We start from the raw sequence: 15,681 nt of genomic DNA, 5'->3' as shown, positions 1-15,681 counted from the left end.
TTTAGAAATGTGGGAGGATGTCTGGGAAAATGCCAGGAAGATCTCTATCTGTAACAAAACTCAGGCTACTCAATTGAAGAGACTTCGCAGGACTCACATGGCACCTGAATGACTCACAAAGTTCAAGGCAGGAGCATCCCCAGTGTGTCCCAAATGCAAAATCCAAGTTGGCACTCTCACGCATTGTCTGTGGACATGCCGTAAGATCTGCAGGTATTGGGACAGAGTAGCGAATGCCTTGACAAAGATTTTGGGTACGGAGATTGGACTGTCTCCAGTGTCCCTACTTTTAGGCTCCCCAAATTTTCCCTCTCTGGACGTATATTGGAGAAAGTTATTTACTATCCTTTCCTTTTGTGCGAGGAAAAATATTTTAGTGAATTGGATATCCGAAGTCCCCCAGGACTTTTAAATTGGCACAGGATAGTCATGGAATATATTCCCCTTGACTTCCTTACGAATATGGTGCAGCACAAATGGGAATTATTTTACAGAACACAGCAGCCCTTTTTGAACTATACTGACACAGATATTTTGGCCATATTGTCCAGGGCTTTTGCTTAGCCATGGTAATGGCTCCAGCTAGCGCAGGGGGCCCAGGGAGGAGGAATTCCATATAAATATGGGTTTTGGTATGACTTGATATAAATCTATTTTGAGCATGTATCTAGTTATTTATCTACCTTTTTGTGTATTGTTAGTAATGTATGATATCCTGTTTTATGTTTTGGCCGCTTGTAGAATAGATTAATAATTAGGTTTTGTGTCTAATTTTGTATTTGTATTGTTGTTATATTGTAAATATAATACACTAGTTTGCATTTTTTTTGTAATTTTGTAAAAAATGTTAAAAATCTTCTTTCTTAATAAAAATATGTATAAAAAGAAGAATTTGGTGCAAAGGGGGACAGAGTTGCTTTATTTAAGTTTTACTGTAAGAGGTAAACTGTCCAGAGTGAGAGGTGAACAAGTGAAAAATGGCATGAATCAAGAGGCTGACCTGCAGTGAGACTAGCTGCAGAGTGACATCAAGAACCACAGCACGATACAAGCGCTCGGAATGACACTGATTGGTGAGAATGATTGATGATTATTTCTAGTCTTTCAGAGAGTTGTGAATCTGTGAAATTTCAGGCAGATTTTTGGTTAATAAGAAAATCAAGGGTTTGGGGAAATGGTAGGAAACCGGAGTTGAGGATTATCAGATCAGTCATGATCTCATTGAATGGGAGAATAAACTCAATGAGCTGAATGGCCTATGTCTTGTGGTGCTAAAAGGGTAGTAACTGCCTGATTAATATTGTGCAGCTTCATGGAAATGTGATGGAAACCCATTAGGTGTGACCTCAGCGCCCTGTGGAAGGAGTGTTTATGGTGATGGATTTTTACGTGTTGGAATATGTTAGTTATGTAAAAGAAAACTTTGTTGCTAACTTATGCCTGTTGATTGAAGCTAATTTAAGTACAATGATTTCTAAGAAATTCGTAAAAATTGAAAGAACTGCAGATGCTCGAAGTCAAAAATAAAAACAAATTGCTGTAAAAGCTCAGCAGGTCCAGCAGCATCTATGGAGAGATAGCAGAGTCACCATTTCGCATTGAGTGAACCTTCCTCAGAACTGTTTCTGATTTACAGCATCTGCAGTTCTTTTGGTTTTTACATTCTAGAGGATAGTGGCACAATCTTCAGTACAGGCAGCTATCGCACTGCAATACTCAGCTCTGCGCGTGTGGTGCACAACCCAGAGGTCGCACTCGCTTCAACTCCCAGACATTTGGGTGCATTCCATTTTGTCCTCATTATATCAATGATAATTCCAGATGTATCTCACACTGTAATGCCATCATAATTTTTACAATCTCTCCACTACAGCATCTGTGGAGAGGAATCAGAGTTAACATCTCAAGTTGAGTGAACTTTCCTCTGAACTGGCAGTGTCCCTCACCCCAAGCCCCTCCTCCTCCTTCACATAGTGGATTCGCGTGGAAACATGTGTGTAAGGTCACAAGATATTATGGGAACTTTCTAGTACCTTCACACACCATACAGAAAGTGACAGTGAGATTTTTTTAATGCTTTCTCTTTGCAGGCGAAGTGGTTATGTTCTCCACACAAGACACAGTCATCTGGTCAGGAGCCAATTTGAGCATTTTTTAACGTTTATTCATTTTGTGGTATTGGGGTGTTGCTGGCTTCCACCATACACTGCCTGTCCCTAGTTGCCCTTGCGAAGATGGTGGTGAGCTGCCTTCTTGAAATGTTGCAGTCCACCTGCTGTGGGTTGAGCCACAATGCCATGAGGGAGAGAATTCCAGGATTTTGACCCAGTGACAATGAAAGAACACTGATTTATTTCCAGCAGTCGGGATTGTGAGTGGTTTGGAGGGGATCTTGAAGGTGGTGGTGATCCCATTGTCCTTCTAGATGGAGGTGTTAGTGGGTTTGGAAGGTTGGTGAATTTCTGCAGTACATCTTGTCAATAGTACACACTGCTTGCTACTGAGCATCAGTAGTGAAGGAAGTGGGTTGCTTTGTCCTGGGTGGTGTCAAGCTTCTTGAGTGTTGTTGGAGCTGGACTCATCCAGGCAAGTGGGGAGTGTTCCATCACACTCCTGACTTGTGCCTTGTAGATAGTAAACAGGATTTGAGCAGTCAGGAGGTGAGTTAATTGCTGCAGTATTCCTAGCCTCTGACCTGCTGTTGTAGTCACTGTATTTATGCGGTGAGTCCAGTTGACTTTCTGATCAATAATAACTCCCAGAATGTTAATAGTGGGGGACTCTAATGGTAATACCATTGAATTTCAAGAGATGATGGTTAGTTTGGCTCTTATTGGTGGCGGTCATAGACTGATGTTTTGTGTGGCACAAATATTATTTGCTTTTTCTCAGCCCAAGCCTGGATATTGCCCAGGTCTTGTTATATTTGGACACAAACTGCTTCAATGTCTGAGGAGTTGTGAATGGTGCTGAATATGGTGAATCTTCCCACTTTTGACCTTGTGATGGAAGGAAGGTCATCGATGAAGCAGCTGAAGATGGTTGGGCCTAGGAAACTACCCTGAGGAACTCCTGCAGAAATGTGCAAGTGTTGAGATGACTCACCTCCAACATCCAGAACCATCTTCCTATGTGTCAGGTATGACTCTAACTATCTGAGAGTTTCCCTCCTGATATCCATTGGTTCCAGTTCTGCTAGGGCTCCTTGATGCCACTCAGTCAAATGCCGTCTTGATATCGAGGGCTGTCAATCTCATCAATTCAGCTCTTTTGTCCATGTTTGAACCAAGGCTGTAATAAGGTCAGAAGTGGCCCTGGGAAAACCCAAACTGAGCATCCCTGAGCAGATTATTGCTGAGCAGATGCTGCTTGATGGCACTGTTGACACCTTCTATGACTTTACAGACGATGGAGAGTAGACTGATTGTGCGGTAACTGGCCAGGTTAGATTTATCCTGCTTTTTGGTAGAGGACATACTTGGGTAATTTTCCATGTTGTCGAGTAGATACTAACTGTACTAGAACAGCTTGGTCAGGGGGAGTGGCAAGTTCTGGAGCACAAGTCTTCAGGACTATTGCTGGAATGTTGTCAGGGCGCGTACCTTTTGCAGTATCCATTGCCTCCAACCATTTTTTAATATCACATGGAGTGAATTGAATTGGCTGAAGAATGGTATCTGTAACGCTGGGGACCACTGGAGTAGGCTGAAATGGATCATCCACTTGAGTTGGACCATAGACAACTGGTACAGTAAAAAGGAGACAGTGTTCCTCAAGGACCGAGGGCGCTACATGAACAGCACAAACTACACAATCATACACTTCACAAAATGCATAAGAAGTGCAAAACATGCAAGTTACAGTGTAGTAGAAGAATGACCAATCATAGACATTTTACTAGCAGCAATTCAAAGTCAGATTTCAGATGAGAAAGAGTCCGATCATACTGTGGTAAGGGACCTGATGACTTGGGGGAAGAAACTGTTGCACAGTCTGGCCACAGAGTGACCAAATGCTCTGGTATCTTCTGCCAGATTTCAGGAGGGAGAAGAGTTTGAGTGAGGGGTTGTGTGGGGTCTTCCACAATGCTGTTAGCCTTTTGGATGCAATGTGTGGTGTAAATGTCTGTAATGGAGGGATGATAGACCCTGATGATCTTCTCACTTGGTACTTCTGGCTGAAGATTGCTTTGAAAGCTTTACCTTATCCTTTGCACTGATGTGCTGGACTCTTCCATCATTCTCTTCCTCCTCTCGTAAGTTGTTTAATCGTCCACCACCATTCACTACTTGATGTGGCTGGATTAAAGAGCTTAGATCTGATCCATTGGATGTGGGCTCGCTTAGCTCTATCACTTGCTGCTTCTGCTGTTTGGCGAGCAAGTAATCCTGTTCGGTGGCTTTACCAGGTTGACACTTCATTTTCAGGTGTGTCTGGTGCTGCTCCTGACATGCACTCCTGGATTCACCGTTGAACCAGGGTTGATCCCTGGCTTGATGCTAATGGTTGAATGGGGGGGTTGAGCTGGGCCATGAAGTTACAGATTGTGCTGGAGTACAATTCTGCTGCTGTTAATGGCCCATAGAATCTCATGGATGTTCAGACTTGAGTTGCTAGATCTGTTTGAAGTCTGTCCAATTTAGCGTGGTGTTAGTGCCAAATAGCATGATGGATGTTATTCTCAATGTGAAGCTGGTACTTTGACCCCTCAAGGACTTTGCAGTGGTCATTCTTGCTGAAACTGTCATGGACAGATGCATCGGCAGCCGGAAGATTGGTAACGAAGAGGTAAAGTATGTTTTTTCCCTCTTGTTGGTTCCCTCACTACCTGCCGCAGACCCAGTCTAGCAGCTATGCCCTTTAGGACCTGACTAACTCGATCAGTAGTACTGCTGCCAAGCCACACCTGGTGGTGAGCATTAAAATCTCCCACCCAGAGTACATTTTGTGGCCTTACTATCCTCAGTGCTTCATCCCCTGCACACTCTGCCTTTTCCAGTAACTGTCTCAATTTCCTTTTGAAAGTCTTGGTTGAAACTGCCTCCCCCACTCTGCCACACACACACACACACACAGTCAGACACTGTCGCCCAGACCCTAAATGCTCACTGCATGGTTTCTCATCTCATTTTTTTCTTATTTTGCCAACTATTTTCTATTGGTGCCCTCCCATTCTCGATTCTCGATCTTTTCCAGGGATGAGGAACTTCAGTTCTGTGGGTAGATTGGAGAATTTAGAACTGGCCTCGGTGAATACAGGTTGAGCAGAGATTTGATATAAACGTTCAAAATAATTGTGTTTGGACAGAGTGGACAGGAAGAAACTGTTCCCATTTCTGGAGGTATCAAGACCCAGACGACCCAGATTGGAAGTAATCTGGGAAAGAAGTGATGGTGATATGAGGAGAACCTTTATCCTCAGAGAGTGGTCAGGATCTGGAAAGCAGTGCCTGTGTGTGGGATTGAGACACTGCCAAGTTAGTCCTTCAAAGAGAAATAACATCATGACGTGAAATTAACAGAGAAAGGGAGAAAACACTGGGTGAATTGACCTTCAGAGAGGCAGAACAGATAGAACAGGCCAAGCGGTTGTCTCCTGTGTTTAACCATTCAGTGAATTCACTATACAATGCTGAGTGCTGTCTGCCCTATCAGGGGAGGTGATGGCTGAGTGGTTAGACAATTATTATTAGACGATTAATCGTGAAACTCAGCTAATGTTCTGAGGATGTGGATTCAAATCCGGCCATGGCAGCTGGTGAAATTTACATTCAATTTGAAAAATCTGGAGTGATGAAACAACTGATGGTAATGAAACCGTTGCTGATTGTAAGAAAACCCCATCTGGCTCACGAATGACTTTCTGGGAGGTAAATCTGCTGTCCATAAGTGATCTGGCCGACATGTGACTCCAGAGCCACAGAAATATGGTCAGTTCAAGGGCAACGAGGGATGGTCGATAAATACTGGCCAGCCAATAATGTCCACATCCCGAGAGTAAATAAAAAGAAAATGCATGACTACCTCCCTCTGCAATACGTTAAGGTTTTGCTTACTGCTCATATCTACAAGGCATAGGAAGGTAGGAAATAGTTGTTTTGCTTGTTGCCTTATATCAGGTCCTTTACAGTACGGGAACCAGTCTGCATTCTGTTGTTGTGAGCTGCAGTGAGAACAATGTTTAACTCTAGTAGAGATGCTGAGCTGCCCAGGAGTTGGAGCTGAGCTGTTCAGAACATTCCCCCCCACCCCCTCCCTTTCTCTGAGTCTCGCTGTGCTCTGGCTGCTTTCAGTCTGTTTGCTCAGCACTGTCACTGAACCACAACAGTTTAATGTACACACTCTCAGCCCAGCTGACTGGCTCAGTCTGTTTGTAAACTGATGCTGGGATCACTGTGTATCGTCATCCAAGCTGTCAATCATCCAGCAAGGCTGAGGTTCCATGTTGTGCAACAGGAAGGGGAACTTTTCACCTCACCAAACAACTGAGCAAACCAACGCAGGGCCCCTGGGGATGGATGGTGAAAAAGTTCTTAGAGGGGAAGGGTAAATTGGTGGAAGTGAATGCTGTCAAACTGTGTGACATTCAGCCTGAGAGTGTGGTGCTGGAACTGGGCTTTGGACCAGGGCTCGGTCTGCAGGAAGCTGCTAAACACCTTACGCTGCCGAAGGGCAAGCTCTATGGGCTGGATTACTCTGAATACATGTACCGTGTAGCCAGCAGGAGGTTGCAGCCTGATATTCAGACCGGGAAGGTGACATTGTTTCACGGCAGTGTGGAACATATCCCTCTGGAAGACAACGTGGTGGACAGAGTATTTCACTGCAACTGTTATTACTTCTGGCCTGATCTGCAATCTGGATGCAGAGAGATTTACCGAGTTATGAAACCAGGTAGAGTGTTGAGCTGGTCAATTCTGAAAAATCCTAAACCTCAAGGGAAATGGTGCAGTCAGGATGGAATGGTGGGGTCACATATCAACTAATCTCCCTTGATTGACATGTCACTGATTAGCCTAGTAGTCAAACGCTTAATTACTTAAATTTAGAGAGAACTACAATAGCTAAACATGGCCCTGACCACTTGTGTGCTTTGTGTCGAACAATCAGGGACAGAAGGATTATTTATAGTGACTCTTCTACAACACCCCTTTTTCCATCCAGATCACCCCCTCACCACCTTGACCAGCAGCCAGATTTTCCTCGAGAGGCAGGAGATTTTTTAAAAGTCCAAGACAAGTCCAATAATTATAGAATCAGTCATTAGTACAGTATCTACAATACTTAGAGAAGGAAGACCTCAGCCTGTAATGCCTGTGCCCATTGTCATGACTGACCGGGGTAGTTTGCTGGAAATCAAACCCCACTATTCCTGGAATTTGTCCTTTCACTGTTTTTGAAGATATTTTATTCCTTCTTTAACAGGGGATTCACACATAAAGGTATATGGAAGCCGCTAGCTATTATTCGGAACTTTCTATTACCTTCATGCAGGTGAGAGAGACCGTGAGATTTTTTTGATGCTTTCTCTTTGCTGGCCAGGTGGTTCTGTTCCCCAGACACGACATGGTTATCTGGTCGGGAACCAATCAGAGCATCATTGTCAAGAAAGTTTGCTTTTGTTCAGAACTCATTTGCTCTGTGATGTCTGCTTTAGCTCTCAATGTTCCAACATCATGTGGAATACACAGTGTATTCCAGAAAACTGGATTTTTTAAACTATCTCTTTGTACTGTGTTCTGGACTAGGCCGGACCCCCTCAAAACATTCCAAGAAAGTAGGCTGGACCCTAACTTTGCGAGTTGTTTTAAGCAGGTGTAATGTGGATATTCCAGGAGTGATGCAACTGGCCCAACCACTTAGTTTTAAACAAAATAATTTATTTGCAAGATTACCAAATGAAACGCAAACAAAAGAGACTGAATACAGAAGAACTTAGTCTATCCGAAAACTCAACAGATTATCCCAATTTAATGACGCAATTTCAAATACTCCCAACAATCCCTATAAACACCCGTGGGCAAAAAATGTAAAATCAAACACTGCCTGATAGGAGAGAGAGACTCAGCTTGGAACACCTTCCATGTAGCTGTAACTTGGACCAGCAGCCGCAAACCTGACTGACTGCTTTCAGTGAACAGCCAGGCAGCTAAAACCAAATCAAAGCAGTGATAATGCTGAGCTGGGAGAACTGACCACTCCCCTTTCATTGGAGGTGTGTTTATTTTCAAAAACTTGAAAGCATTCTCAAGTAGTTAAAACCAGACCTTTTGGAATTGCTGCTTTTACAGCTTCTCTGGGGAATAAAAAGCCAACGAGAACATAACCTTGTTAAAGGATCAGCTTTGTCACAACTGTCTTCTTTCAAGTAGGATCTTCCTTTTTAGTCCAGAGTCCAAAATTAAAGGAAATAATAGGATGGGGTCTTTACGCAATTTAATTTCTTGTTTAGGTCTCTCTATCTGTATTCTTTTCCAATTCCTCCCTGAATCTTCCATATTAAAGTTAATTGTAGAGCCCTGGCTGCACTTGTTACAGCTTTCTTGTTTTTGAGCTACATGCTGCACAGACAACCTTCATTTTTAGTCCAGTGTCCAAAACTAAAGGAAATAAAAAGATGTAGCCTTTACACTTTCTCCTTTTTCTGGTTTTCTATGAGTATTCTTTTCCAATTCTTTCTTGAATTTTCCATAATTGCCAATTGTATTATCTACTCAACATCTTTTGTATACAGCTGTTATTTTTCCCTAATCTGTAGCAGCTGCATGTTTTGGTAGGAATATTGGTGAATTTACTGCATAGCTCTTCGTATTGGATTCACGAATCTCAACTGCCAACCTCACCTTCAATTCATCTCACATACTTAACCCTTTAACAGCAACTGTCAAAGCTGGATACTTAATTCTCAGAAGTCACTCTAGTCCTAGAGGACCACAGAGCTGCTTTATTATTACAGAGAAAGAGATGACTGATGGTAATTTAACCTGAGGGACACTATGCCTCGGGGAGGAGAGGGAGTGAGAGGAGTATCCTTCGTGATATCCTCAGCCTTTGCAGGAAATAAAACCACACTCAGACCATAGCAACTGACTGCAGAAAAATGGGACATGGTTTGACTCCTTCCTTGACTATCCCGCCCTATAGGGTGGGGGGGGACTGTGTTCATTTCATTTACGCCTTACCTGTCTGTGGAGCTGGGATCAGAATTCCCAGCTAGAAATACAGAGCACAGTATTAATGGAAGAGAAAATCCTGACAGTGGGTGCCACTCTCGGGAATATTCACACCAATGTGCTGTAAACTGTGCAGTCCTGGCAGCACTCCCTGCAGCTTTCTTGTTTTTTGAACCACATGCTTCCATGACAACCTGTTCAGGTGATACCTGGTTAAAGCAAATGTCGGGACCTCTCAAATTATTACAGCACAATAAGAGGCTATTCAGCCCATTCCACTCACCCTCCAAATGAACATTTTATTTTGGGCTCCTCCCTTGCCTTCTCCCTTTAACCCTGCACACTCTACCTTTCCAGTGACTGTCTCATTTTTGTTTTGAACGCCTTGGTATAAGTCCACTGCACTCTCAGACTCTGACCCAGATCCTAACTACTTGTTGTATGGAAAATGTTTATACTAGTGTCATTTTTGCTTCTTTTGCCAACTGCTTTCAATTGGTGCCCTCTCATTCTCGATCTTTTCACAAATGGAAACCTTTTTCTCCCTGTTTACTCTGACCAGACCCATTGTGATTTTGAATACTTTGGATCTACTCTCACTCGATTTTTCATAACTTCTTCATAACACATGCAGCTGGAAGTTGGTGTAATTAGCAGGAATTATTTCCAAGTCTGCCTGACTGAGGAGATGACATTTAGTTACTGGGTGGCAATGTGCCAAAAAGCTCAAGGGTCTCCTTTTTTGGTGGTAATTGGAATCTCCTGCCCAGAGATCTTCCACTGCCTGAATGCAGATTGCCAGAAGCTGACCCATGATCATCATTTAAAACTGCGAGCTGAAATACCGCGCTCCACTGAAGGAACGTCTCAGGTTTCTGAACCAGTAGCAATCTGTTGAAAGCTGCTTGACTTATTGAAATCTCCTGAATTCTGAGGTGTCAGCGTGCACATGCACAGTGAACTTATTCCAATGAGCTGGTAGGGAGGGACTACAGGTGGCACATACCCAAAGGCCAGTACTTCCCCAGCCCCAACATCCCACACCCTTCTGATCACAATCCTGACTCTTCCAGAGTTTAATAATCAAGCCAGAAGGCAGAATATTTGCTCCCCACCCCACCGCCCCAGAGGGAATGAGGGCAATAGCTATAAATTATCTTACTGGCTGACATGCCAATTCAGCCTCTGGGCCACTCTTTCACATGTGGGTCGCTCATTAACAGTAGCCAGTTCAAGGAAGCAACTTTCTAGCAGGATTCAGTTTAGCAGCCTGGAGGTGGTCATCCAATGGGTCAGCAATCCAGGGTGGTCTCTCCCAGACACTTCCCCCTACTCCCTGAGTACAGGAGCAGCCATGAGCCATCTTGGAAGGACACTCCAACCTCCCCCATCTTCTACTCATCACTGGTGGCCTGTTTGCTGAATCTTTTTTTCATCAGATTTTGACACATTTGCAGAGAGGAATCTCCATATTGACTCCCTCTCTCTTTTGCTTACCTTCCCTTACAACCTGCTGCACCTCCCTTGCTGGAAGCCTTCTGATTGGCCCTCCTTGTTTCAGGGCACATCCACTTTTGATGGTCAGGGAACAAAAGCCCAGGTGAGTTAGGAAAATCCACAGCATTTTGATTCCACTGGTGTGGTTGCTTTTTCACAAGAAGGTCTTGATATTGAGATTCTTCTTCACCTAAATTCCAGGAAACAACCGATCAGAAAATTGAGTATTTATCCTTTATTTGACAGGGGGACTGATGGTCACCACCTTAAGCCTGGAAGTTCTAAGGAAGATTATTGCTGCTGGATTGTTGAAGAATACAAGATGGCCACCTGAACCATACATGGCTACTCTCCGTGACACGGGATTTGTTGACGTGTGTATGGAGCACAAACAAGATCAAGGGAAACCCTTCCAGGCTATCTTTGCTAGAGCAAATAAGCCATGAATGTGCTGTCATCTCTGATGCCTCACTAGCTCAATAATTTGGGTTTACTGAGCTATTATATAACCCATTTGTAATATTTGTAGATAATTTGGAAGACACCACTTCATTGAACGTAGAAGAGTATAGCACAGTAGAGATCCTTCGGCCTTTGATATTGTGCCAGCATTTTATCCTATTCTAAAGTCAGACTAACCTGCATTCCCTTCATTGTATTAACTTCCATGTGTCTATCCAAGAGTCACTTAAACGTCCACAATGTATTTGACTCTAGTACCAGTGCATTCAACAGACCCACCACTTGGAGTAAAGAACCTTCCTCTGACATCTCCACTAAATCTTTCTCCAATTGCCTTAAAATTATGTCCCTTCATCATTAAAACGTCCCTGGCTATCCACTCTACCTATGCCTTTAACAACTTGTACACCTCTATCAAGTCACTTCTCATCCATCTTCGCTCCAATGAGAAAAACCCTAGCTCCCTCGACCTTTCTTCGCAAGAGATGTCGTCCAGTCTAAGCAGCATCCTGGTATATCTTCTCTACACTCCCTCTAAAGCTTTCTCATGTTTCCTATGATGAGGCAACTAGAACTGAACACAATATTCCATGTGTGGTCTAACCAGGACTCTGTAGAGCTGCAGCATAACCTCGCGGCTCTTAAACTCAATCCTCCTGCTAATGAAAGCCAACACACCATGCGCCCTCTTAACAACCCTATCAACCTGGGTGTCAACTTTCAGGGATCTATGGACATGGCCTCCCAGATTCCTTTGTTCCTCTACCCTGCCAAGAGTTCTGCCTTTAACCTTGTATTCTGCATTCAAATTCAACCTTCCAAAGAGAATCACTTCCCACTTTTACAGGTTGAACTCCACCTGCCACTTCTCAGCACAGTTCTGCATCCTGTCAATTTCCCATTGCAACCTACAACAGCTCTCCACACTATCCACAACTCTCCCAACCTTTGTGTCACTGGCAAACTTACAAACCCACCCTTCCACTTCCTCATTCAAATCATTTATAAAAATCACAAAGAGCAGAGGTCCCAGAATTGATCCTTGCAGAACACTACTGGTCACCGAGCTTCAGGCTGAATACTTTCTACCACCACCCTCTGTCTTCTATGGGCCAGCCAATTTTGTATCCAGACAGACAGATTTCTGTATATTCCATGTTTCCTTACTTTCTGTATGAGCCTACCATGGGGAGCGTTATCAAATGCCTTGCTAAAATCTATGTACACCACATCCACTGCTCTACCTTCATCAACATGTTTTGTCACATCCTCAAAGAATTCAATAAGGTTTGTGAGGCATGACCTGCCCCTTACAAAGCCACGCTGACTATCTCTAATCAAACCATGGTTTTCCTAGTAATCATAAATCCTGTCTCTCTGAAACTTCTCCAATATTTTGCCCATCACTGATGTAAGACTGACTAGTCTGTAATTCCTAGGATTATCCCTATTCCCTTTCTTGAACAAGGGAATAACATTTGCCAAACTTCAATCATTTGGCACTACTCCAGGAGACAGTGAGGACACAAAGATCATTGCCAAAGGTGCAGCAATCACTTCCCTCACTCCCTGTAGCAACCTTGGGTATATCCCCTCTGGCCCAGGGGACTTATCTATCCTTATGTTTTGCAAGGTTTTCAGCACATTAGCGGCATGGCATTCGAACCAGAACTCCATCAATAAACACATCGATTTAGATCCCTTGAAAAAAACAACCGGAAATGACATCACCCATCTTAAGAAACCAAGAACTATAAATAGAAATGTGGGACATACCACCGGCGCTTCACCAGAGACTCTCACTGATGGTGTGACCTAGTTATGATGATGAAACATCTGAAATCAAACCTTCCAGCTCACTGAGCTAACTTACATACTTAGTGATAAAAATATTACCTACTTAAAATGATAATAAAGACGGACATAAATCTCGCATAAACTGTGGAGTAAACCTGATTTACATTGTATTCTAACTGCCAGACCTTTGCCCATTCCCTTAAACTATCTCGGTCCCTTTGCAAAGTTTCATAGTCCTCTGTACACTTTGCTCTACCACTCATCTTGATGACTTCTGCAAACTTTGACATAGTACACGCGGTCCCCAACTCCAAATCATTGATATAATTTGTGAATAATTGCGGACCAAACACTGATCCCTGTGGCACATCACTCGTTACTAATCTCCAACCAGAATAGCACTCATTTATGTCCACTCTTTGCTTCCCATCTGTTCACCAATTCTCTATCCATGCTAATACATTATCTGTAACACCATCCATCTTTATCTTATGCAGCAGCCTTTTGTGTGGCACTTTGTCGAATGCCTTTTGGAAATCTAGGTACACAAATCTTCTGGATCCCTGTTGTGCACTGTGTTTGTAATGTCTTCATAGAATTTGAAGCGATTTGTTAAGCATGACCTGGCCTTCATGAACCCATGTTGCGTCTGCCTAATGGAACAATTTCTATCTAGATGCCTTGCTATTTCTTCCTTGATAATAGACTCAAGCATTTTCCCCACTACAGAGGTTATCTAACTGGTCTATAATTCCTCATCTTTTGTATACCTCCCGTTTTAAACAGGAATGCCACATTTGCTGTTTACCAATCTGCTGGAACTGCTCTAGAGTCCAGCAAATTTGGGAAAATTACCAAAAGTACTTTTGCTATTTCTCTCGGCATCTCTTTTAGCAACCTGGGATGCATTCCATCAGGGCCAGGAGACTTGTCTACCCTTAGCTCCATTAGCTTGCCCAACACTACCTCTTCCATGATAATGATTGTTCCCAGGTCCTCACCCACCTTTGTCTCTTTGTCAATACTGGCATGTTATTAGTGTCCTCCACTGTGAAGACCGACACAACATCCTTATTAAATGCCTCGGTCATTTCCTCATATGCCATTATTAATTCTCCGTTCTCATCCCCTAAAGGACCAATGTTTACTTTAGCCACTCTTTTTCTGTTTGATATATTTATAGATAAGGTTTGCTATCTGTCTTTAGATAGTTATTTTCTCATTATCTATCTTACCTCTCTTTATAGCTCTTTTTGTGGCTTTCTGTTGACCTTTAAAGCTTCCCTAATCTTCTAGCTTCCTGCCGATCTTGGCCACTCAATATGTCTTCTCTTTCAATTTGATAGCCTCCCTTATTTCCTGACACATCTATGGTTGATTACACCCTTTCCTACATTCCCTCATTTTCACTGGTATATACTTCTGCTGAGCACTTTGGAAAATTGCTTGGAAAGTCCTCCACTCTTCAACAACTGTTCCAACATAAAGTCTTTGCTTCCAGTCTACTTTAGCTAACTCTTCCCTCATCTTAATTTCGACTCCGTTATTTAAGCACAGGGCCCTGGTATTGGATTTTGTCTTTGCAGTTTCCATCTATATTCTAAATTCAACCATACTGTGATCGCTCCTTCCAAGAGGATCCCTAACGATGACATCATGAATTATTCCTGTCTCATTACACAAGACCTGATTGAGGATAGCTTGCTCCCTTGTTAGTTCCCATTACATGCCGTTCAAGAAAATTAGTGGGGATACATTCAACAGAGACTGGTTCCCGCACCATAAAGAACCTGATACAAGGCAACAAGCAAAACAAATATTTCCAACATTCTCATGCCTTACATGGACATGAAGTAAATAAAACTTTAATATATTGCAGAGGGAGGTGACCATGCTTTCTTTTAATTCAATGGTGGGACATTGTTGGCTGGCCAGTATTTATTCACCATCCCCAGTTGCCCTTGAACTGAGCGCAATTCAGAGGGCAGTTGAGAGTCAACCACATTGCCGTGGCTCTGGAGTCACATGTAGGCCAGACCAGGTATGATTGGTGAATTTCTCTCCCTGAGGGACATTCATGCCCCAGATGGGGTTGTATTCCAACAATCGACAATGCTCACCACCAGGTGTGGCTTGGCAGCAGTACTACTGATCGAGTTAGTCAGGTCCTAAAGGGCATAGCTGCTAGACTGGGTCTGCGGCAGGTAGTGAGGGAACCAACAAGAGGGAAAAAACATACTTTACGTCTTCGTTACCAATCTGCCAGTTGCAGATGCATCTGTCCATGACAGTTTCAGCAAGAATGACCACTGCAAAGTCCTTGAGGGGACAAAGTACCAGCTTCACATTGAGAATAACATCCATCATGCTATTTGGTACTAACACCACGCTAAATTGGACAGACTTCAAACAGATCTAGCAACTCAAGTCTGGGCATCCATGAGATTCTATGGGCCATTAACAGCAGCAGAATTGTACTCCAGCACAATCTGTAACTTCATGGCCCAGCTCAACCCCCCACTCAACCATTAGCATCAAGCCAGGGATCAACCCTGGTTCAACGGTGAATCCAGGAGTGCATGCCAGGAGCAGCACCAGACACACCTGAAAATGAAGTGTCAACCTGGTAAAGCCACCGAACAGGATTACTTCCTCGCCAAACAGCATAAGCAGCAAGTGATAGAGCTAAGCGAGCCCACATCCAATGGATCAGATCTAAGCTCTTTAATCCAGCCACATCAAGTAGTGAATG

At 43.3% G+C, this 15,681-nt stretch overlaps 1 protein-coding gene across 1 annotated transcript; it reads left to right on the top strand.

Moving 5' to 3' along the window:
• Positions 1 to 6,478: 6,478 nt before the first annotated feature.
• Positions 6,479 to 14,971, top strand: LOC148145166 (uncharacterized). Its single transcript, XM_087973731.1, has 2 exons — positions 6,479 to 6,894; positions 10,917 to 14,971. The coding sequence occupies exons 1-2, from the start codon at positions 6,519 to 6,521 to the stop codon at positions 11,114 to 11,116; spliced, it is 576 nt and encodes a 191-aa protein (XP_087829857.1). The 5' UTR covers positions 6,479 to 6,518; the 3' UTR covers positions 11,117 to 14,971.
• The last annotated feature ends 710 nt before the right edge of the window (positions 14,972 to 15,681 follow it).

Source organism: Chiloscyllium plagiosum, unplaced genomic scaffold, assembly GCF_037043375.1.
Source record: "Chiloscyllium plagiosum isolate Xiang-an unplaced genomic scaffold, Cpla_swu_hap1 HiC_scaffold_26, whole genome shotgun sequence".
NCBI classification, from domain to species: domain Eukaryota; kingdom Metazoa; phylum Chordata; class Chondrichthyes; order Orectolobiformes; family Hemiscylliidae; genus Chiloscyllium; species Chiloscyllium plagiosum.
Note: the sequence above shows the minus strand (reverse complement) of the source record. Positions and strands in the feature narration are given on the sequence as shown.